Here is a 24,430-nt window from a genome sequence, read left to right as displayed (position 1 = left end):
CCACGCTCCCTTTCCGCCTCTGATTCCCAGCCCTGACAACCGTTGCCTGGGTTTATGGAAGAAAGTTAACAGGCCCTTCGGCCTGACACATCCATGCTGACCAAAGTGTTACCTGAGCAGGTCCCACATGCCAGATTGGGTCATATCCCTCCAAACCAGGGGGACCCAACCTTTTCTGATGCCACGGACCAGGATCATTAAGCAAGGGATTTGTGAACCCCAGGGTGGAAGCCCCTGCTATAAACCTTTCCCTTCCAAGTCTATAGATGTTGGAATTCAGGGCAACACACACAGAAAGTCTAGATGAGGGTCTCAACCCAGAATTTTGACTATCCCTGCACCAATCCGGTTCCTTGCGCATCGCCTGTGACTGTTTCCCGTCCCGTGTACCTGACCAGATATATCTTAAACCCTGTAACTGCACCCGCTTCAACCACTTCCTCTGGCAGCTTGTTCCATACACCCACACCCTCACCGTGGACATCTGTCCATGCACCCACACCCTCACCGTGGACAGACCTGTCCATGCACCCACACCCTCACCGGGGGCAGACCTGTCCCTACACCCACCCCCTCACCGTGGACACACCTGTTCATGCACCCACACCCTCACCGTGGGCAGACCTGTCCCTACACCCACCCCCTCACCGTGGACACACCTGTTCATGCACCCACACCCTCACCGTGGACAGACCTGTCCCTACACCCACCCCCTCACCGTGGACACACCTGTTCATGCACCCACACCCTCACCGTGGACAGACCTGTCCCTACACCCACACCCTCACCGTGGACAGACCTGTCCCTACACCCACACCCTCACCGTGGACATCTGTCCCTACACCCACACCCTCACCGTGGGCAGACCTGTCCCTACACCCACACCCTCACCGTGGGCAGACCTGTCCCTACACCCACACCCTCACCCTCATCGTGGGCAGACCTGTTCATACACCCACACCCTCACCGTGGACATCTGTCCATGCACCCACACCCTCACCGTGGGCAGACCTGCCCATACACCCACACCCTCACCGTGGGCAGACCTGTCCATACACCCACACCCTCACCGTGGACAGACCTGTCCCTACACCCACACCCTCACCGTGGACATCTGTCCCTACACCCACACCCTCACCGTGGGCAGACCTGTCCCTACACCCACACCCTCACCGTGGGCAGACCTGTCCATACATCCACACCCTCACCGTGGACAGACCTGTCCCTACACCCACACCCTCACTGTGGACAGACCTGTCCCTACACCCACACCCTCACTGTGGACATCTGTCCATGCACCCACACCCTCACCGTGGACACACCTGTCCATGCACCCACACCCTCACCGTGGACAGACCTGTCCATACACCCACACCCTCACCGGGGGCAGACCTGTCCCTACACCCACACCCTCACCGTGGACATCTGTCCCTACACCCACACCCTCACCGTGGGCAGACCTGTCCCGACACCCACACCCTCACCGTGGACATCTGTCCCTACACCCACACCCTCACCGTGGGCAGACCTGTCCCTACACCCACACCCTCACCGTGGGCAGACCTGTCCCTACACCCACACCATCACCGTGGGCAGACCTGTCCCTACACCCACACCCTCACCCTCATCGTGGGCAGACCTGTCCATACACCCACACCCTCACCGTGGACATCTGTCCATGCACCCACACCCTCACCGTGGGCAGACCTGTCCCTACACCCACCCCCTCACCGTGGACACACCTGTCCATACACCCACACCCTCACCGTGGACAGACCTGTCCATACACCCACACCCTCACCATGGGCAGACCTGTCCATACACCCACACCCTCACCGTGGACATCTGTCCCTACACCCACACCCTCACCGTGGACAGACCTGTCCCTACACTCACACCCTCACCGTGGACATCTGTCCCTACACCCACACCCTCACCGTGGACAGACCTGTCCCTACACCCACACCCTCACCGTGGACATCTGTCCCTACACCCACACCCTCACCGTGGACATCTGTCCCTACACCCACACCCTCACCGTGGACAGACCTGTCCATACACCCACACCCTCACCGTGGACAGACCTGTCCCTACACTCACACCCTCACTGTGGACATCTGTCCCTACACCCACACCCTCACCGTGGACAGACCTGTCCCTACACCCACACCCTCACCGTGGACATCTGTCCCTACACCCACACCCTCACCGTGGACAGACCTGTGCCTACACCCACACCCTCACCGTGGGCAGACCTGTCCCTACACCCACACCCTCACCGTGGACATCTGTCCCTACACCCACACCCTCACCGTGGGCAGACCTGTCCACACACCCACACCCTCACCGTGGGCAGACCTGTCCATACATCCACACCCTCACCGTGGACATCTGTCCATGCACCCACACCCTCACCGTGGACACACCTGTCCATGCACCCACACCCTCACCGTGGACAGACCTGTCCCTACACCCACACCCTCACCGTGGGCAGACCTGTCCCTACACCCACACCCTCACCGTGGACATCTGTCCCTACACCCACACCCTCACCGGGGGCAGACCTGTCCCTACACCCACACCCTCACCGTGGGCAGACCTGTCCCTACACCCACACCCTCACCCTTATCGTGGGCAGACCTGTCTATACACCCACACCCTCACCGTGGACATCTGTCCCTACACCCACACCCTCACCGTGGGCAGACCTGTCCACACACCCACACCCTCACCGTGGGCAGACCTGTCCATACATCCACACCCTCACCGTGGACATCTGTCCATGCACCCACACCCTCACCGTGGACACACCTGTCCATGCACCCACACCCTCACCGTGGACAGACCTGTCCCTACACCCACACCCTCACCGTGGGCAGACCTGTCCCTACACCCACACCCTCACCGTGGACATCTGTCCCTACACCCACACCCTCACCGGGGGCAGACCTGTCCATACACCCACACCCTCACCGTGGACAGACCTGTCCCTACACCCACACCCTCACTGTGGACATCTGTCCATGCACCCACACCCTCACCGTGGACAGACCTGTCCATACACCCACACCCTCACCGGGGGCAGACCTGTCCCTACACCCACACCCTCACCGTGGGCAGACCTGTCCCTACACCCACACCCTCACCGTGGACACACCTGTCTATACACCCACACCCTCACCCTCACCGTAGACAGACCTGTCCATACACCCACACCCTCACCGTGGACATCTGTCCCTACACCCACACCCTCACCGTGGACAGACCTGTCCCTACATCCACACCCTCACCGTGGACATCTGTCCATACACCCACACCCTCACCGTGGACAGACCTGTCCCTACACCCACACCCTCACCGTGGGCAGACCTGTCCATACACCCACACCCTCACCGTGGACATCTGTCCCTACACCCACACCCTCACCGTGGACAGACCTGTCCCTACACCCACACCCTCACCGTGGACATCTGTCCATGCACCCGCACACTCACCGTGGACAGACCTGTCCATACACCCACACCCTCACCATGGACAGACCTGTCCATACACCCACACCCTCACCGTGGGCAGACCTGTCCATACACCCACACCCTCACCGTGGGCAGACCTGTCCATACACCCACACCCCACCCACACCAGGACCCACACCCTCACCATGGGCAGACCTGTCCCTACACCCACCCCCTCACCGTGGACACACCTGTCCATACACCCACACCCTCACCGTGGACAGACCTGTCCCTACACCCACACCCTCACCATGGGCAGACCTGTCCATACACCCACACCCTCACCGTGGGCAGACCTGTCCCTACACCCACACCCTCACCATGGGCAGACCTGTCCCTACACCCTCACCCTCACCGTGGACAGACCTGTGCCTCGGGGCCCTTTCCGATTTCATTTATCATGCCGTCAGTGAAACGAGTCATTCGCGTGAGCAACCAACACGCCCGAGGACATGCTGGGGGCAGCCCGCAAACCTCGCCACACATTCCGGCGTCAACGTAGCGTGCCCACCGGACTCAGCACAACAACACGGCTTTGTCCTCCAGACCACAAGACAAAGGAGCAGAATTAGGCCATTCAGCCCATCGAGTCTGCTCCGTCATTCCACCATAGCTGATTCCAGATCCCACTCAACCCCATACACCTACCTTCCCGCCATATCCTTTGACGCCCCAACCGATCAGGAAATTATCAACTTGCGTCTTAAATATACGCATGGACCTGGCCTTCACTGCAGCCTGTGGCAGAGCCTTCAACAGATTTAGTACCCTCTGGATAAAAAATTTTCCTCCTTACCTCTGTCCTAAAGGGTTGCCCCTCAGTTGTGAGGCTGTGCCCTCTAGTTCTGGATACCCCCACCATAGGAAACATCCTCTCCACATCTACCCTATCTAGCCCTTTCAATATTTAGTAGGTTTTGACGAGATCTCCCTGCATTCTTCTAAATTACAATGAGTACAGGCCCAAAGCTGCAAAACACCCCTTATATGTTAACCCCTTCATTTGCTGGAATCATCCTCGTGAACCTCCTCTGGACTCTCTCTAATGACAGCATATCCTTTTGTCATGGTTAAACTTTGTGACTGCTGGGTATCAACCTCAGGACTCTCCAATCACGGGTTTGACCTTTGGCCTTGACCCCAGGAGTTGCCAATCAGGGTTTGATCTTCGAGCCTTGACCTCAGGACTCACTGATCATGGTTTGATCTATGGGCCTCAACTCCAGGACTCATCGATTATGGTTCGACCTTCAGGCCTCAACCTCTGGATTTTCAAGCAATTCTTTCCCCTCTCTTCTAAACCTACACTCTTTAGTTTTAAGAGTCTCCCATCATTTTGCATTTCTCATCATCAGGTCATTAAAATTATTTAGAGCAGATAAAATATATTTTAGTGGAGTCACTGCAGCAACATGGAAAATATAGCCAATCTATGCACAGTAAGTTCCCTCAACAGCAAGGAGACCATGGCTACAGGTTTTTACTTACACCAATGTTGAAGGACTACAATGTGACCGTACGATACAGAAAGATGTTATTTCAGCTCATGGAGCCTCTGTTAGCTCACAGAGCAGTTCCATTCTCCCATTAATTTTTATTTCCCCAAGCGTTCCCATCAATGTTGCCCCCGATTCCGTCACCCACCAAAGCACAGGAACAATGTAAAGCAGTCAGTGAACCCACCAACCCGCACGCCTTTGCGACATGACAGGAAACCAGGGCAAAGCCACACGGTCGCAGGGAAGAACGTGCAAACTCCACGCAGACAGCGCCGGAGGTCAGGATCGAACCAGAGACCCTGGAGTTGTAAGGCAGCAGCTCTACCCGCCATGCCACCGTGCTACCCAGGGGCAAGTCTCCTGCTGCTGCAGTATAATTCACACTCTCCTCGATAGGCACACCGAGGGCAAGATGTAGTCTAAAAGTCGCCTCTCATCCTTCTTCGCTCCAGAGAGAAAAGCCCTAGCTCACTCATCACGTCTTCATAAAACATGCTCTCTAATCCAGACAGCATCCTAGTAAATCTCTTCTGCGCCCTCCCTAAAACTTCCACATCCTTCCTATGACAAGGCAAACCTAACCAGCTGCAACTTAGCTCACAGCTCTTGAACTCAATCCCCCGACTAATGAAGGCCAACACGCAATATGCCTTTTTAACCACCCTATCAAATTGTGCAGCAGCTCTGAGGGATTAGTGGACGTGGACCCCAAGATCGCTCTCTAATCCCACACTGCTCAGAATCCTGCCACTAACTCTGTACACCATTAAATTAAGCCAACCCAACTTGCCTTTGCCTTAAATGCCAAATCTCTGTGCTCCCAGCTAAGTATTAGACAATAAGTTATAGGAGCAGAATTAGGCCATTCAGCCCATCGAGTCTGTTCTATTATTCCATCATGGCTGATTTATTATCCCTCTCAATGCCATTCATAGCCTTCTCCCTGTAACCTTTGACACCCTGACTAATCAAGAACCTGCCAGCCTCCGCTTTAAATATACCCCATAACTTGGCCTCCACAGATATCTGTGGCGATGAATTCCACAGATTCCTCAGATGAAATTCTTCTTCAACTCTGTTCTGAAGTGATGTCCTTTTATTCTGAGGCTGTGCCCCCACCACCCCCTCCCCCCGATCCTACACTCTCCCACTTTTGGAAACATCCTATCAAGGCCTTTGAATATTCAAAAGGTTTCAATGAGATCCCCTTTCCCCTCATCTTATAAACTTCTAAGCAGTCTTCTAAATTATGGCTGGAAGTTGAACAGGAGCCTGTTTGGAGTGAAGGCTGTGGGATAACTGTGGAGGATTTTGGAGAATTTGCAGGTACCCTGGTGTGTATCTGGCCAAAGAGTGTACACTCACAGAGGACTGGAAACACTCAGCAGGTCATGCAGCATCCGTGGAGGGGAATGAAGAGTTGACATTTCAGGTCAAGACCCTTCATCTTCTCTCCTCACAGATGTGAAAGGCTAGAGGCCCAGTGAGGTGGGGTCTCAGAGGCCGGCCCCAGCGAAGGTGGGGGGGGGCGCAGGGTCTCAGCCTGTTTATTCTCCCTCCATAGGTGCTGCCTGACTGCTGAGTTCTTCCAGCATTTTGTGCTCCAGCATCTGCAGAATCTCTTGTGCTTATATTTCTCTTCTTCAGCAGAGATTAATTCAGTGATTACAGTATCATGTTTCTACAGAACCACAATATTCTTCCATTCACACTATCTACAGCCAACAGCTTCAGATTACAGCAACACACGCAAATCTCTGTCCTAGAAATCCCCCGTCGTCCCCGTGGGTACTCCCTTCTCCCTCTCCAGGCACACACACGGGCAGGGACGCAACTCCTGAAGAGGAGAGGGCACTCAGCTCAGGCCACACGCCGCTTGGACTCACGAACAGCCACCTTGGCCAAGCCCAGAAGTGATCGCCATCCCCACCCCGCCGTAGATCAGGAGGTGTGGGGCCGAAGTGCAGTCAGACCTTGAGAGCAGCCCCTTCAGATGGCCAGGCAGAGGCTGCAACCTCTCACAGTCCAAGACACATAGAGCTCCGACTCCTCCCCACGGCAGGTGACTAGGGAGCCCATAAACCGACTGAGGGACCTGTTACACAGAGCTGCTCTGTGCAACACTCTTACCCCAGGACCCCAGCGTAAAAGGGGGGAATGCCCAGGACAATCTCCATTGCGGACCTGCCTCATTGCCAGATGGCAAGTCAAAACTTCCACAGCGAGTCAGGATGGCTTAAATCCCACCTCAGTGACTCCAGTCTGCACCGACTGACCAATACTGGAGATCGGAACCCAAAAGTTGATCGAGAGTCTGGAGATCGAAACCCACTGGCTGAGGCCTGGAGACTGGAAGCCTGGTATTGGGAGGAACAGTCTTGTTCTGCTCTTCTTGTTCTGTGGCTTGTTGTATTCTGAGCTGTTCTACTGGTATGTTGGTGACGGGGCATTTGGTGACACTAGCATGCTGTCCCTAACACACCCCTAGATGTGTTGGCTGTTGATACAAGGAGCACACTTCACTGTACATGGAGTACTGAGGGAGCTCTACCCTGCCAGCAACGCCCTTTCTCAGCCCGTCAGCATGGGCGAGGATTTCCCAACACCCGGCCAGCCGTAACCTTTCACCTACACCCTTTTGTGGTTCTCTTAAAGGTCAGATCAGATCTTGACTTTGGCTGTTAACTAGGGCTGAGTTCTCAACTCCTCCTGCTTCCTCTCTGGGCTGAACAACAACGTGCACTCCAGACTTACCACTACCCATGGCCACCCCCCACCATTCTAGTCCCATCCGGATACACCTCCCCTCCCCGGACACCAGGAATCTTCGAGGGAATTTCCAAAGAAATTCTCAACAGGTTCATGATAACTTCTGGAGAATCCTCGTTTGGGATGTTGACCATAAGAAACAGGATACACTGAGTCTTTATCTGCCCCTTCCTTCTACTCCACTGTCTCTCTGCCCCATCCCATCCTCTTACCAGCTCCTTCTATCCCCCTTTCTTGTCCTCTCCCTTCCTGTCCCTTCCTTTTGCCTTCTCTAATACCCTCAGTTTTCAGCTTCCCTGCCCCTTCCCTTTCCCCAACTCCTCATATGTCCCCTCCCCACCTTCACCTCTCCCAACCTAGTACCACGTTGCATTGGAGGAATTAGTGACTCTCCCCCATGTCCCACCAACCCCCACTCCCCCACCTCTGTACTGACCCCAGTCTCCTGTCCAGTGTCTGGAGCTCAGGTCACTCTGGCTTCAGTTCAGTTTAGGGAGCTTTTCTGCTCTCAAGTAAAATTTGCCTGAAAAGGAGGAACAAGATTTCACTGCTACACTCTTCCTCCCTTTATAAAAAGTGCAATCAATGTAATTGTGGACAGGGAGAGGATGTTTCCTATAGTGGGGGAGCCTAGGACTGGAGGGTACAGCCTCAGAATAGAAGGACATCCATTCAGAACAGAGATGAGGAGGAAGTCCTTTAGCCAGGGGGCAGTGAGTTCATTGCCATAGAGAGCCACAGAGGACAAGATATTGGGTGTATTTAAGCAGAGATGGATAGGTTCTTGATTGGTTCAGAGGGTTAAGGGTTACAGGAAGAAGGCAGGAGAATGGGGTTGAGAGGGAAAATAAATCAGCCACGATGGAATGGCGGAGCAGATTCGATGGGTTGAATGGCCTAATTCTGCTCTTACATCTTATGGGATTCGACCCTACCCAGCTCACCTTTACTTACTCCTCACTTCCTGGGAGACCAAGAATGGACAAGAAATTGTCATCAGAAAATTAAACCGAGCAGTAAAAGGAATCCCACAGCAAACGAGTCCATTCCCTCCCTTCAAGGCAGGCAGATTCTTCCATCAATACTACAGGGTGGCACGATACTGACGGGGCAAGTGAAATGGTTTACAATGCCAGTGATTGGGGTTCAATTCCCACCTCTGGCTGTAAGGAGTTTGTACGTTCTCCCCGTGACCACACAGGTTTCCTCCGGGTGCTCCGGTTTCCTCCCGCAGTCCAAAGACCTAAAGGTTAAGATCATTCAGTTGCGGGCACGCTACGTTGGTGCCAGAAGTGTGGCAACACTTGTGGGCTGCCCCCAGCACATCCTTGGACTATGTTGCGGTCGTTGACACATTTTACTGTATACTTTGATGTACTTGTGACAAATTAAGCTAATCTTTAGCTCCTTTGATGTGAAACCCAGCAGTACAGAAAGGGGAGGCCATTTGGCCCGTTATGTCCATGCCAGCCAACTATTTACTTATTGAGATACAATGTGAACAGGCTCTTCCGGCTCCTCGAGCCTCGCTGCCCAGCAGTTCCCTGAGTTAATCCTGGCCTAATCACGGGACAATTTACAATGACTAATTAACCTACCAACTGGTACGTCTTTGGGCTGTGGGAGGAAACCGGAGCACTCGGAGGAAACCCATGCGGTCAGAGGGAGAACGTACAAACTCCTTACAGACAGATAGCGGCAAGTGCGCTGGTTACCTCCCAGATCAGAGTCCAGGGTTGTCGGCTCCTCAAACGCACATCCTCGTACATCATAAACAAAAGGGTGGGGGGGGGGGTTTATGCCCTCGCACTGCTTCAAATAACTGTAACTATTTACTTTTTCCCATCTCGTACACAGTCAGTCCTCTCGGGAACAAGACAGAGGCCTTTACGAGGGGTGATTGATAAGTTTGTGGCCTAAGGTAGAAGGAGATGAATTATACAGCTCTCGTTACATGCACGTGCAGTTCAACTCTGAGTGAAAATACAGAAAGTTTGAAGTTAATAACCCATCTCCTTCTACCTCGGGCCACGAACTTATCAATCACCCCTGTTGTGGACCACTTCTACAAAGAAGGGATCCGTATGCTCCACGACCGTTGGACTAAGTGTGTAAATGTAGGAGGGGACTATGCTGAAAAATAAATGCGCTAGGTTTTCTAAAATTGACTCCTTCGACCTTAGGGAACTTATCAATCACCCCTCGTAGCTATCCAAGGCTCGGAAAAGAGAAAGTCGATTCTTCTGCAAGAATGTCTTGCATCTCAGAAATGGGTTCTTCCTGTTCACCTGGGGCGGCTCAGCAGTGTGGCGGTTAACGCGACATTTTATAGTACCAGCAACCAGGATCAATTCCCTCCGCTGTCTGTAAGGAGTTTGCACATTCTCTCCCTCTGACAGCGTGGGTTTCCTCTATTGCCCTTCCCTCCCCCCACAGTCCAAAGACATACCAGTTGGTAGGTTAACTGGTCATTGATAAATCGACCCATGATTAGGCTAGGGTTAAATTAGGGGTTGCTGGGCAGCCTGGTTTAAAGGGAGGTAAGGGCCTACTCTGTGCTGTATCTCAATAAATAAAACTAATTTTAAAAAGTAAAAGTGTGTCCAGGTGTCATAAATTGCCCCTTTAGCCCCACGTCTCTATAAACCCCGGTAAAACCCTGTGCACTCTCTCCACTGCATTCACACTCTGACCAGAACAATGGCTGATAACGCAGTTGTGGCCTAACCAATACTTCCTTTATTACTGCGACATTCTTGTATTATACCTATCATCACAGAACTGTCCTTACCACCAACAAAACCCTACCAAATTCCTCACCTTCCCTGTACACATCCGATTCACATTCCAGATGTTATTATCGAAGCCCCAACTCAGCTACTAACCATGTTCCTCTCCGCGCCTTGCGGTACATCAGGCGGCAACCCTGCCATTTCTTTACTACTTTGTCTGTTTTTGACGAGGCAGAGTAGCTAGCTCGATGCTCAACCCAGCACGGATGCAAGGAGCTGGCCAGATTTGAACCCGAGACCACTCGTCTCTCCTCGGGGGAGGAGGAGGAGGAGCTTAGGAGGGATAATGGCACCTAACACCGACTCCTTTGTTTGCATCTTTGGAAACAGCTCTATTTCTATCTTTAATATCTCTATTTTTCCCTTTCGGGGTTCTTTTGAAGACCCTGACCTGGAGTTACATGCTGACTACCATTCTTTGTGGGAATGGGACCCACTCTCGGGGTTTCACGACTGCCCGTTATTCGATATGCCAAGGATGCGGCCTAGGAGCTTTGCTTGCCTTTGGGGGTCCGAGATCTCGTGGCTCTGGAGACGAGCGGACTGAAGGTAGGTGTCTCTGCAGGAATTCGGTGTGTTGTGGGAGGCAGAAGATCGAAAGCAGCGAGCTGGCTGCTGGCTGTGTGCCCAGAGACCCGAGCTCTTTGGGCATAGAGCTCGGAAAAAGTGACACAACGGACTTTTAACATCGTAAATCAATTTGTTGTTTCTTATGTCTTCCCTCTCGCTGTGAAATGGAGACATCACTTTTTCCTTTGTTAGGGAGAGAGAGAGAGCCTGTGGTATGTCGAATACCGGGTGAACGAGTTGTCTTTGGGGTACTGCAAGTCTGTGTCTTCGCTGTTGCTTTGCTGCACGCTTGAGTGCTCGGTGGCAGGTGCCGATGCATTTCTTTTTGCTGGTGGGGGGCAGGGGGATCATTGTTTGCTGCTGCTTACACGCGGGGGGGGGAGGAGAGCTAGGGGTAGACTTTGGGGTTCTAATGTAACTGTCATTCATTCTTTGGGGCACTCCTCTGTTTTCGTGGATGGTTGCAAAGAAAGAGCATTTCAGGATGCATGTAGACATTTCTCTGACATTAAATGTACCTTTGAAAACTTTGTTCCGGTGTTGATGCCATTACGCCAACTACCAAAGCTGAGGTCAAAGCGATGATCCTCAGCTTAGGTACCACCTGGGGCTATTTATCTGTCCTGAAGCAGGAATTTTTAAAGCGGGATGAGCTTTATTTGTCACACGTACAGCAAAATGCATCATTGGCGTCAAATCTAATCGGTGGGAATTGTGCTGGGCAAGTGTTGACACTATTCTGGCACCAATTCACCCCTACAATTCATTAACCGCAACCAAGTCCTTGGAACCTGGGAGAAAGCCCGCACGGTCATGGGAAAGAATGTACAAAGTCCATCCAGGCAGCGGCGGTGGGAGTCGAACCCCAATCATCGATCACTCGTGCTGTAAGCTGGTGTGCTAACCACTACCCCACCATGCTGCCAGAAGCGCCTTCCACAGCTGCTTGGCCTGCCGAGTGGCAGCTGAGAGGGTTTCTGGTCGAGACCCTGCTTTGGGCTGGGGGGAGGGGTGGTCACAGCCTCAGAACAAGTGGCTGACCCCCCAGTACCAGGATGGGAAGGAATTCCTTTGGAACTTCCCTCTCCCGGAGGGCAGCGGAGAATCGGTAGGCGCGATTCCAGGAGGTTATGATATTGGTGCAGGGTGGCGTAGGAGTAACAAGTGATCGCTTTACAGCATCCGCGGTTCGATTCCCGCTGCTGCCCGTACACTTTACAGCATCCGCGGTTACCGGCTGCCGTTCAATTCCCGCTGCTGCCCATCTGCTTTACAGCATCCATGGTTACCGGCTGCCGTTCAATTCCTGCTGCTGCCTGTATTGAGTCTGCACGTTCTCCCCATGACAGTGTGGGTTTCCCCCAGTGCTCCCGTTTCCTCCCACATTCCAAAGATGTAAGTGTTTGTAAGCCGTGGACATGTTCCGTTGGCGTTGGAAGTGTGGCGACACTTCCAGCAGATCACAAACGATGATGCAAAAAAAAAAAGACGCATTTCATACTTTCTACTTGATGCTGGTGACCGGTAAAGCAGATCTAATCTGGTCTGACGGTAGTGTAATGTTTACAGCCCCAGTGATCCAGGTTCAATTCTCACCACCATCCTTGAGGATTTTGTATGTTTTCCCCGTGACCGTGTGGGTTTCCTCTGGGTGCTCACAGTCCAAAGATGTGTGGATTAGAGTTAGTGAGTTGTGGACATTCTGTGTTGATATGGAAAGCTTGGCGACACTTGGCGGCTGCCCCCAGCACAATCCCTGCTGGTTTGATTTGACCCCAAACAATGTAGGTCACTGTATGTTTTGAGGTAACAAATAAGGCTAACTTTAATTGATGTTTTATCCCAAGGTTGGCCATGATTTCACTGAACAATCGAGCAGGTGCTGACCGAAAGGCTCTTGGTTACGTTCATGTCACAAATGCCAGATCTCAGCCCTATTTCACCCGCCCTCGCCGGGGTCAGAGGTTAAGCAGCCACTTGACGAAAGGTCACAGACTGACCCAATTACTGATGCACCGGCCTATTCCCAATCACCAGCACCATGGAGGGGCAGAGATGGGGGGTGTGCCCCCAGTCATTCTCCCAGGGCTGGAGAATCAAGGGCAAAGGTTTAGGGTGAGAAGGGAAAGGTTTAATTGGAATCTGTACAGGGAGCTTCGAACATTACAGCACAGTACAGGCCCTTCAGCCCACAATGTTGTGCCAAACCTTAAGCTAACTCCAAGATCAATCTAACACTTCCCCACCCCCAACATAGCCCTCCATTCTTCCATCATCCATGTGCCCCAGTCTTCTAAATGCCCCTAATGTATCTGCCTCTACCACCACCCCTGAGGGGCAACAGTTTCACTCACAGGATGGCCCTCTTTGGGAATGAGCTGGTTGAGGAAGGTACATTGACCAGATTCAAAAGACACGCGGACAGGTAGATGGATTGGAAAGGGATACAGGCTAAGTGTGGGCAAATAGAAGGGCCGAGCGGCCTATTTCCACGGTGTCTGTATGATTAAAGATGTCCTCCTCAGTGCTACGTAGCGTCGGCTCCTCACCAATACCCCAGTCACTAATGGTCAGTCTGGGTTCTACCAGGGCAGCTCACTTCCAGACCCGAGACAGCCAGAAGTCCAGGGACGGGCTGAGGTTGACTGCCACTCGACACCAAGGCGGCCTTCTGCGGCATCAAGGTAAAACAGGTGATAAGAGAATCGAGGCAAGCTCTCATCCGATTAGGGCCACACGCCATGCTGAAGGTGGTGGTCATTGGAGGTGAACCTGGGGCGATGGCTACGCTGCTTGTGTCGCTCTGCACGCTGTGCTGACACCGGAACGAGTGGCCGCACTTGCGGACTGCCCCCAGCGCATCCCCGGGTGCGTTGGTTGTTGGTGCAAACGACGCTTTTCACCGTACGTTCCGATGTGCAGCTGATAGATTTAGCCATTTATTTACTTAGAGCAGCGTCGCCCAGCAACCCACCAATTTAACCCTAGCCTAATCACGGGACAATTTACAACAACCAGTTAACCTTCCTAATGGTATGTCTTTGGACTGTGGGGGGGGGGGGGAACCAGAGCACCCAGGGGAAACCCACGCGTACACAGGAAGGAACGTACAAACTTACTTACAGAAGACACCGGAATTGAACTCTGACGCCCCGAGCAACAACAGCGTCGACGCCCTGCTATGCTACCGTGATGCCCACCACCCCCTCCCAACCAAAATCTAAATAGAGTTATGGTTCACCATGGGAAGAAAATCCATTATTTTTACCCTACCCAGCCCGACACTCGATTCTTTACTTCCTCCTACTTCCAGGACAACCCTGGGGCAATGGGCCTTGCCCAAGGCCCAACTGTTTCCAGCCGCTTCATCCACATCCTTCTCGCCACAACTTGGTGTGAAGTGAAGTGCCTATTGATGGCAGTGAGCTGTTGAGACCCACTTGTACGTCCTTAGACACTGCAGCAGTCCCCTACCACAAGTAGCAAAGCGTTCTCCCCACCCTCATTGGGGCGAGTGAAATTCACACCTCACAAGGGCCAGGACAACCCTCATCAACAAGAGAGGGCCTCCCCACCTGCCCAACGGTCCTCCCTCAATGGCATTACCATCACTGAATCTCCAGCCCTCTCCTGAGGGTCACATGGGGAGAAAACCAGATCGGAGGTTCATCTGACAAGTGATTCGTGAAGGACTCTCCACCACCAGGCCAGAGGTTGGTAGAATGTTACAATACCAAAGACACAAGAGCAGAATTAGGTGCATCGAGTCTGCTCGATCATGGCTGATTTACTTTCCCTCTCTCCTGCCTTCTTCCAGTAACCTTTGACATCCCAAGAACCTCTCAGTCTCCGCTTTAAATATATCCAATGACTTGGACACCACAACCATCCACAGGATCACCGACCTCTAAAGAAATTCCTCCATCTCTCTTCTAAAGGACATCTTTCTATTCTGTGCCCTCTGGTTCGAGACACCCCTAACTATAGGAAACATCCTCTCCACGTTCACTCTAGACCTTCAATATTCAATAAAGGTTTCAATGAGATCCCACTCTCATTCTGCTAAACTCCACTGAGTACAAGCCCAGAGACATCAAATGTTTCTGGTGTGTTAACCCCTTCATTCCCAGGATTATTCACGTAAACATCCTTCGAACTTTCTCCAATGACAGCATATCCATTCAGCCCGACTACTCCATGATGTCAAACGTGACGCAGACAAGTCAGGAGTAGAATAGAGCTGAAGGGGAAAATAAATCAGTCAATGGCGGAGCAGACTCGATGGGCCAAATGGCCGGCTTCTGCTCCTGTGTCTTCACGTCTAACAACTTCAGCTGAGGTGACCAATAGTCAGATCATCCATTCTTGCTGTCATTATGTCAAAAGCACAGAAAACAGGTGCCTACCAAAGCTGGTCCTTTTGTCTGCATTTGGCCCACATCCCTCTAAACCTTTTCCATCCTCGTACCTGTCCAAATGTCTTTGAAATATGACTGCACCCACCCCTACTACTTCCTCTGAGACTCATTCCACATACCCACCACCCTCTGTGTGGGAAAAGTTTCCCCTCAGGTCCCACCTAAATCTCACCCACTCACTTTAGACCCATGCCCTCTAGTTTTGAATCTTCCTACCCTGGGGGCCGGGTAAAGATCGTGACCTTTCACCTTATCTATCCTCCCCATGACTTTATAAACATCTATAAAGTCATTGGATCTTGAAAGTTGTCATAGATGGCGGGGGGGAGGGGGCAGAGGCAGGGCGAGGAAGTGGGGATGAGCTCCCACTACCAATTTTTATTTTAATCGTGTCAGCCGTTCTTGTCTCGTGCATAGTGTCAGAATTGGTCTCTTTTCGGATTAACTGGGAAACGATATGAACATTCCTGACTCGACCCTTGTTTTTTAACGAGGCCGAGTGGCTAGCTCGATGCTCAACCCAGCACAGATGGAAAGCGTGCTCGGGGGCTGGCCTGACTTGGATTCGAACTTGGGAGCCTTCGCTCCGGAGTCCGGCGCTAATGCCATTGCGCCACCAGCCGGCCAATTTAATGCTCTTAATGGTGTACATCTCAAATAGCCTCTGACAACCAAGTCCAGCTCCAGATCTTCATGCGTGGCCCAGCTACTAAGCCCAGTGGAACCGTTTCTACTGACAGGAGAAGGAGCAAAGTCGGGGTACTGGCACCTTAAGACCAGTCACTTTGGGCAGATGGGGCTTGTCAGCCGTGGTTGGCAGCTCCTCTTGGAGAAAGAAAACTGATCTCAAACCTCCATTGCCCTGCGGCTCTACCCACACACGGGGAAGGCTTTGGGAGTAAACCCCAAGCAAAAATCCAGAACTGAAGTCCCTAAGACAGTCCTACGTTGAGTTCAACACTGACTGGCAACTCCTGCGATGGTGCTGATACCAAACTGTATCAGTCTCTGCCATTCCTTTGGCTTCATCAGCTGTGTGGAGTGGGGAAGCCTGCTCCACATATCGCACTGCCCTGGCTTGCGTTTTGAACACATCTAAAATGTATTATCCATGGTCGAAATGATTAAAGTCACTCCTCAGTCTCCTGTGCTCCAGGGAAAATAGACCCAGTCTGCCGTCTCTCCTCGTAACTCAAGCCCTCAAGTCCCAATTGTTGAATATCTTTCTGTACTCTCTCCAATTTAATGACAATCTTCTATCACAGGGTGACCAGAACACCCTCACCTCTGATCTTACATTCTGGTTTCAGATGTCTCCATCATGGGGAGAGGTTTCTCACTCCAAGCGTGCCTTGTCGATGTCATCCAATTCGGAGAGGTCTTCGGACCACTAGAGAACCATCTGTGCTCATCTGATTTACCAGCACCTAGCCTATAGCTGTGCTGATTCACGTGCTCGGCTAGATTCCTCTGTGAGAAGTCTCTGCCTCTGCATTCCATGAGGAATTGTGTTCCACATTCCACCTTTGCGCAGTTAGTGCAACGCTTTAGTCGGGATTCCATTCCCGCCTCTGTCCGTGTGGAATATGTAAGTCTTCCCCGTGACCACGTGGGTTTCCTCCGGGTGCTCTGGTTTCCTCCCAGATGTACGGGTTAGGGTAAGTCAGTTGTGGGCATGCCACGTTGGCTCCAGAAGTATGGCGACACTTGCAGGCTGCCCCCAGCTCATCTGCGGACTGTTGGGTCATGTACACAAAGCAACTGTTCGTTTCAATGCACGTCACTAATAAAGCTAATCGTTATCTTTACCTCCTGAGTGAAAAGCTCTGCCTCCTAAACCCCTCACCTTCAACATGTGTCTTCTGGTTTCTGAGGTTTATCACCGTCCACTATATCAACGCACCTCATTGTTTTATACACATCCCTCAGACATTTCCACCGCCTCCTCCACTCCGGGGAAAACAATCCCAGTCTCTCCAATCTCTCCTCGTAACTGAAATGCCCCATTCCATAAGACCATAAGACATAGGAGCAGAATTAGGCCATTCAGCCCATCAAGTCTGCTCTGCCATTCCATCACGGCTGATCCCGGATCCCACTCAACCCCATACACCTGCCTTCTCGCTATATCCTTTGATGTCCTGTCCGATCAGGAAACTATCAACTTGTGTCTTAAATTTATGCACGGACTTGGCCTCCACCACAATCTGTGGCAGAGCATTCCACAGATTTACTACTCTCTGGCTAAAAAAATTTCCTCCTTACCTCTGTTCTAAAAGGGTCGCCCCTCAATTTTGAGGCTGTACCCTCTAGTTCTGGATACTCCCACCATAGGAAACATCCTCCCTACATCCACCCTATCCAGCCCTTTCAACGCTCAGTAGGTTTCAATGAGATCTCCCTGCATTCTTCTAAATTCCAATGAGTACAGGCCCAAAGCTGTCAAACGCTCTTAACCCCTTCATTCCCAGAACCATCCTTGTGAACCTCCTCTGGACTCTCTCCAATGAGAGATCCTAAGGAAATCTCCTTAGCATCTTCTCCAATGCCATTATATCATCCCTATCATTTCATCTCCACTTTCCCTCCATCACACCATCCCTATCATCTCATCTCCATATTTTCTCCATCTCCTTTTGTATTTAAGTTGGCGAGGATTTGGAGGTGTTAGATGCAGGCAGTGAGACCGCACAGATTTGGGAAGTGCTATGGATGGGACAGGTGGCTGAGGGAGTCTAGGACGATTCTCAAGACACGCAGTTGTTAAAGCTCTTAGACTGGCTCCTCATACAGGCTTACACACATTCAGCTGCTTATCTGCTGACTAAAATTTGATTGGGAGAGTGTTTCTGTTTGTCATTTAAGGCAAAGGAGCAGAATGAGGTCATTCAGCCCTTCGTCTTCTCTGCCATTCCATTGTGGCTGATTTATTATCCCTCTCAACCCCGTTCTCCTGCCTTCCCCCTGTAACCTCTGACACCCTCACTAATCAAGAACCTATCAACCTCCGCTTTAAATATGCCCAATGAGTTGTCCTTCACAGCCACCTGTGGCAATGAATTCAATAGATTCGTCCACCCTCTGGCTAATTAAATTCCTCATCTCTGAGTCCTAGACACCCCCACTATAAGAAACATCATCTCCACGTCCACTCTATCTAGGCCTTTCAATATTCAATAGGACCCACCATCCTTCTTCAAAACAACCTGCGAGCACAGGCCCAGAGACATCAAACGCTCAAACGTTAGCTTTTACTTTCCCGGGATCATTCTCGTAAACGTCCTCTGGACCCGACCCAGCATCAGTTCACATCCTTTCTTAGATAAGGGCCCAAAACTGTTCACAATACTCCAAGTGCAGTCTGACCAGTGCTTTATAAAGCCTTATACTGCAGGACCTTTTGTAATGCAGAGCCAGTGATTATGATATAATCCCATAATTAACAGAAAGAGGTTAATCCTCACAATAAATCTACAGTCAAAAGAATGAGAGTGGGGCCAACACACGAATGGTTGCCCCAAGTTAGCCCTTCCCTTCACCCCAGAGTGTTCATCCTTTCAAATCCTTTTGGAAAGTTACTAATAAGTGATCTCCTATCACTTGTTCAGGCAGGGAGTACCAGAAATGATAAGAACTCGTGTCTCATCCCGCCTCTCGGTCTCCCCTCATCAGATTCAGATGTATAATATCACACATACATGGAAACATACAGCGAGTTGTGTAGCACTCACAAAATGCTGGAGGAACTCAGCAGGTCAGGCAGCATCCACGGAGAGGGATAAAGAGTCAATATGTCGGACTGAGATCCTTCAATTCTGAAACGTCGACTGTTCATTCCTCTCCATAGATGCTGCCTGACCCACTGAGCTCTTCCAGCATTTCGCTCACGTTGTTCTGGATTTCCAGCTTCTACAGAATCTCGAAACAGGCAGCGAGCGGAAAGCGTCCTCTGCGTTAACAACCAACACAACCAAAGGATGTGCTGGGGACAGCCCGTATGTGTCATCACACGTTCCACCACCAGCACAGCCTACCCACAATGTCAGAATCAGGTTTAATCTCACTGGCACGTCATGAAATTTGCTGTTATGCAGCAGCAGTACAGTGCAATACAAACTAAATTACAGTAAATATATATTGAAAAGTTAAATTAAGTTAGTGCAAAAAGTGAAAACGAAAGTAGTGAGGTAGTGTTCATGGGTTCAACGTCCAGTCAGAAATCAGATGGCAGAGCGGAAGAAGCTGTTTCTGAATCGTTGAGTGTGTGCCTTCAGGTTCCTGTACCTCCTCCCTGATGAGAGGGCATGTTCTGAGTGGTGGGAGTCCCTAATGATGGATGCCGCCTTTTTGGGGTATCGCTCCTTGAAGATGTGCTGGATGCTGGGGAGGCTGGTGCCCATGATGGAGCTGACTGAGTTCACAACTTTCTGCAGCTTATTTTGATCCTGCGCTCCACCAACCCCACTCTCCCCAACTCCCCACCCTCCCCACAATACCAAACAGTGACGCAGCCAGTTAGCGTGCTCTCTACGGCACACCTGTAGAAATTCGCGAGTGTCTTCGGCGACATATCGAATCGAATGTTCGGCAGAACACAGAACACAAGCAACAAAACAAACCGTGTTCCTACCTACCTCCCACCCACCCACCCAACCAACCAAACACACACACACACCCACCCACCCACACAGACAGTCCTCCAGTCTCCATTAGATACAGCACAGAAGTATGGAAGACAGGTCAATAGTTTTTATGGAGGTAAAAAGGGAAGAACTATTTAAGGAATTCTGGTCATTATTAACGTGCGTTCAGCTCTGGAGGCAAACGTTGTGGTCAGTCTCAGGAGCTGAGGTCCTGCATCAGCTCATTGGGGCTGTCGTGCCTCATTCCACTCTCTGCTCTCACCTTCTCGTTCAGACCTCTGCCACTTGCACAGGCAGCTGCACCAATCTCTCTCTCACCACCAGGCACAGGCAAGTGAGGCCTCACCCATCCCTCCCGTCTTCCCAACCAACTGGCTGGACCTACAGTCCCACAATTCCCAACTTCTTTCTTCATTTGCTCTATCAGTGGCATTCTTGTCTCCTGCTGCGGGAGGGGGAGGGGAATGTCCTGAGCTCTGAAATACCCCTCTTCTCCCACCTCCCCCATCAAGATGCCCCTCATGGTTTCCTCGTTGACCCCCCCCCCCACCAATAACATGGCATGTTGCCAACATTTATCCCACAGCATTCCTGTGTGCAGGGCCTCGGGATGTCAAGTGAAAGGTGCTATGTATATGCAACAGCTGGATGTTCTCATCAGGCCGTGCAGCATCCGTGGAGAAGGGATTGGAGTTAACGGTTCGTCATTAACTCTGTTCTGTCTCCACTGACGACCCAGCCTGGTGATGCCCTACCAGCGACGGCAGACTGGGGTCTCCAAGTGCGGTCTCCCACTGGGAGAGCACACCACCCCGGGGTGCAGCCACCTAACCTACCATGGGAAGCTGTGGGGAAAGCTGATAATAGATCCCCCCGCTCCAAGCTGCCTTGAGGAACGGAGGGGTGAGGGGTGGTGCTGGGGCGAAAGTGACAATGCTCTCTCTCCTTCTCCTCAATGTCCAAGTGCACTACATGAGCACCAACATCAGACCGCAGAACCATCAAGCCCCGAAGAATAAAAGAACTGCAGAGGCTGGAAATCCAAGATAAAATCAGTTGCTGGAAAAACTCAGCAAGTCAGGCAGTCTCTGCAGAGATAGATAATGTTCCCAGTTGCAGAACAGGCCTCCACTCTGGAACATTTAACTCTGTCTCGCCCCACAGACACTACCTGGCAGAATCCTTCCATCCTTTCCTATTAAACGGGGATAAAATTCTGAAATCCGAGGTGCAAAGGGACCCGGAAGTCCTTGCATAGGATCCCCTAAAGGTAACTTGCAGGCTGAGCTGGTGGCGTGGCAGGCAAACGCAATGTTAGCATTCATTTCGAGAGGGTGAGATATAAAAGCAAGGATGCAATGCACTTGGAATATTCTTGAGTAGCACTGGGTCGCTTCTCTAAGGAAGAATGTGGCTGCATTGGAGAGGGTCCAGAGGAAGTTATGATATTGACCCTGGGAATGAAAGTGTTAATGTATGAGGAGTGTTTGATGGCTTTGGGCCTGTACTCACTGGAGTTTGGAAGAATTTGGGGGGGGGGGCATCTCATTGAAAGTTATCGAATATTGAAAGTCCTAGAGCGGATGTTTCCAGTAATGGGAGAGTCTAGGACCAGCGGGCACAGCCTGAGAATGCAACGGCCTCTTATTTAGAACAGAGGAGGAGGAGGAATTTCTTTAACCAAAGGGTGGTGAGTTGCCACATACATCTGTCAACAGATATATTTAATGTGGAGGTTGATTAAGTTCTTGATTAGTAAGGGTGTCAAAGGTTATGGGGAAAAGGCAGGAAAATGGGGGATCATAAATCAGCCACGATGGAATGCCCGAGCCGACTCGATGGAGTGAGTGGACGAATTCTGCTCCCATGTCTTACGGTCTTATGAACATCGTCTCTCCTTGTTCCTGTCCGACCCAGCATCAGCAGAGCGTCACATCTTTCCCCTCAAACATTTTCTTTAATTAACAGTACAAAAACCTTTAATGGTGCGAACAAACCATGGCTGTCATGCCCAGCCCAGTAACAACTGTGCCCAAGCACTGTATTGGCAAGTTGTGGTCTATTTATGGGTAGAGAACAACATCTCCAAGCAACAAAATTCTGCCAGCTACATCATGGGCACTAGCCCTCCCAGCACTGACATCTTCATAGGTGATACCTCACTGAGGGCCCTCAACACCCAGGACATGCCCTCTTCTCATTACCACCACCAGAGACAAGGCACAGGAGCCTGAAGACGGGCACACTGAAATGCTTTAGGATCAGCCATCAGGCTTCTGAACGGACCATGAACCCTTGAACAGAACCTCACTTTCTGCAAACACAAGAGATTCTGCAGGTGCTGGAAATCCAGAGCAACACACACCGAATGCTGGAGGAACTCAGCAGATTAAGCAGCATTTGTAGAAAGTCGAGAACCTTCATCATGATTACCCACTCTCTGCAATGCCAATTGTTTTTTCAAATATATATATATATACACACACACATTTCTTGTGGTAACTTATAGTAATTTTTGTTGTCTTACACTGTACTGCTGCCGCAAAGAAACAACAAATTTCACGACATATATCAGGGATAATGAACCCGATTCCGTTTCTCCCTACAACAGGCCAAAACACCGAAGTGGAGGGCGAGCGGAGAAAAATCGACAAAGAACCCCAAACTGGGAGACAGAACTAGTCTAACTACCACCTTTACGAGAGTTATTGGGTTTAGGGTTATCTTTCGTCTGAGCACCAAACTAAATCTGGTACGGTAAACAGGCTGTAGTATTAAATTTTGCAACTTGCCAGATTATTTATCGCGTATATTGGGCACCACCCCCCTCGCCAAACTTCACTGGTGAATCTGTAACATAATATTTGAACCCAAGTGGTAGGAGAGCGGGAGGAACGGGGAATGCACTTCCTAAGACAGACAGATATTGCAAATGAGGCCTAGCTGGATATGTGATGCGGGAAGAGTCTACGTTTTTGAAACAAGAGGGGATTTTTTTTAAATGGGAAGGGGGCAGAGCAGGAGGAAGGCGGGGAGAGTTTTAGGCGCTGCAAATCGTGTTGATTTGCACACAAAACGAATAAGGAAAGGTTAGGGAACCGAAGGGGAGGTGCACAGAGAGAGAGACACACACACTCAGGCACAGGGCCTGCAGGTTAATGTTACCAATAACATGTAATTCTCTCTATTCCCTCGCCCCCTCTCTCTCCCTTTCATCAGTTTCCAGCCGCTACATTGTATCCTGTATTTGTTGCCATCTCCTTCGCCACACCGACACAGAAAAACCCTCTCCCCCCCTCCTCCTCCCACCTCTCTCGGATACATTAAAGGCCCTTTATTCGATTCCTTCTTTTTGTGTGTGTTATATCTAAGACGTACTCGCACAAAAAAAACCCTTTCCGATCGCTTGTTAACTTTGCAATTCGTTAAATTGTAAGCGACATTCTGCAAACAAACGACTTTGCAATCGGCTCCCATTACAGCCCACCCCAAACTCCCAGATTCACCGGTTTCTTTCTATATTCTGGGAAAGGAGGGGGGGTGAGATTGAGGGAAAGCGGGGGGGGGGGGTTGAAGAAGGCTTTTTATTACCTGGCTTTTACTCCTGACGTTGTCCTGTCGTAGCTCCATCCTTGCCCTGTACCCAAAGGATCTCCAAAACTAGATGCGGGATAGTTTCTATCCATTAAATTCACTTTGCGAAGGAGGGGGTTTTCCTCTTTTTAAATTGTTAAGCCCAGGTTTTCTCTCTCTTATCTACAAACGTCCCTGGATTGCACTAAACCACTAGAACTGTTTAATTTAACCTATAAACATTTGTATGCCTGCTCCTTCTTTCTTTCTCCCCCCCCACCCACCTCCGCTCTTGGTTTAAAGAAAAATGCAGTGTGCATATAAATATTTTCTAAAAAAATCCTTGCAGGGGGACTACGATGCGGCCATATTTCAGCCGCTCTCTCTCTCTCTCTCGCTCTCTCTCTCTCTCTCTCTCTCTCTCTCTCTCTGCCTGCCTGTGATCTCAATACCCAGAATACATTTCAGAGAGGGCGAGGGAGGGAGCAGAGAGAGAGAGGAGACAGATCAGATGTCTGAGGCAGTCAACACCAGTGAGAGGGGAACAGGCTTGAAGTGCGCTTCTTGACCAAGGAGCTGCCGCAGGGACCCCACGGGGGGAGCAAAACTAATAGGTACCTTCGTTGAAGGGGAGGGGGAAGACAATGGGAGGTC

The 24,430-nt window shown here is 51.1% G+C and overlaps 1 protein-coding gene across 2 annotated transcripts in view; it reads right to left on the bottom strand.

Moving 5' to 3' along the window:
* The window catches only part of LOC140204925 (proline-rich protein 12-like), a 102,401-nt gene extending 78,237 nt beyond the window's left edge, over positions 1-24,164 (bottom strand). The window contains exon 1 of one of the 2 annotated variants that reach the window (XM_072271895.1): positions 23,795-24,164. In XM_072271895.1, coding sequence (XP_072127996.1) covers positions 23,795-23,889 — 95 coding nt within the window. In that variant the 5' untranslated portion in view covers positions 23,890-24,164. Of the gene's footprint in view, positions 1-7,195; positions 7,388-23,794 lie in introns of those variants that run through there. The other variant, XM_072271897.1, reaches the window with a different exon arrangement.
* Positions 24,165-24,430: the final 266 nt, after the last annotated feature.

This window comes from Mobula birostris, chromosome 11 (genome assembly GCF_030028105.1).
Source record: "Mobula birostris isolate sMobBir1 chromosome 11, sMobBir1.hap1, whole genome shotgun sequence".
Lineage (NCBI taxonomy): Eukaryota > Metazoa > Chordata > Chondrichthyes > Myliobatiformes > Myliobatidae > Mobula > Mobula birostris.
The sequence above is the reverse complement of the archived record's forward strand: the minus strand, read 5'-3'. Positions and strand labels throughout refer to the sequence as shown.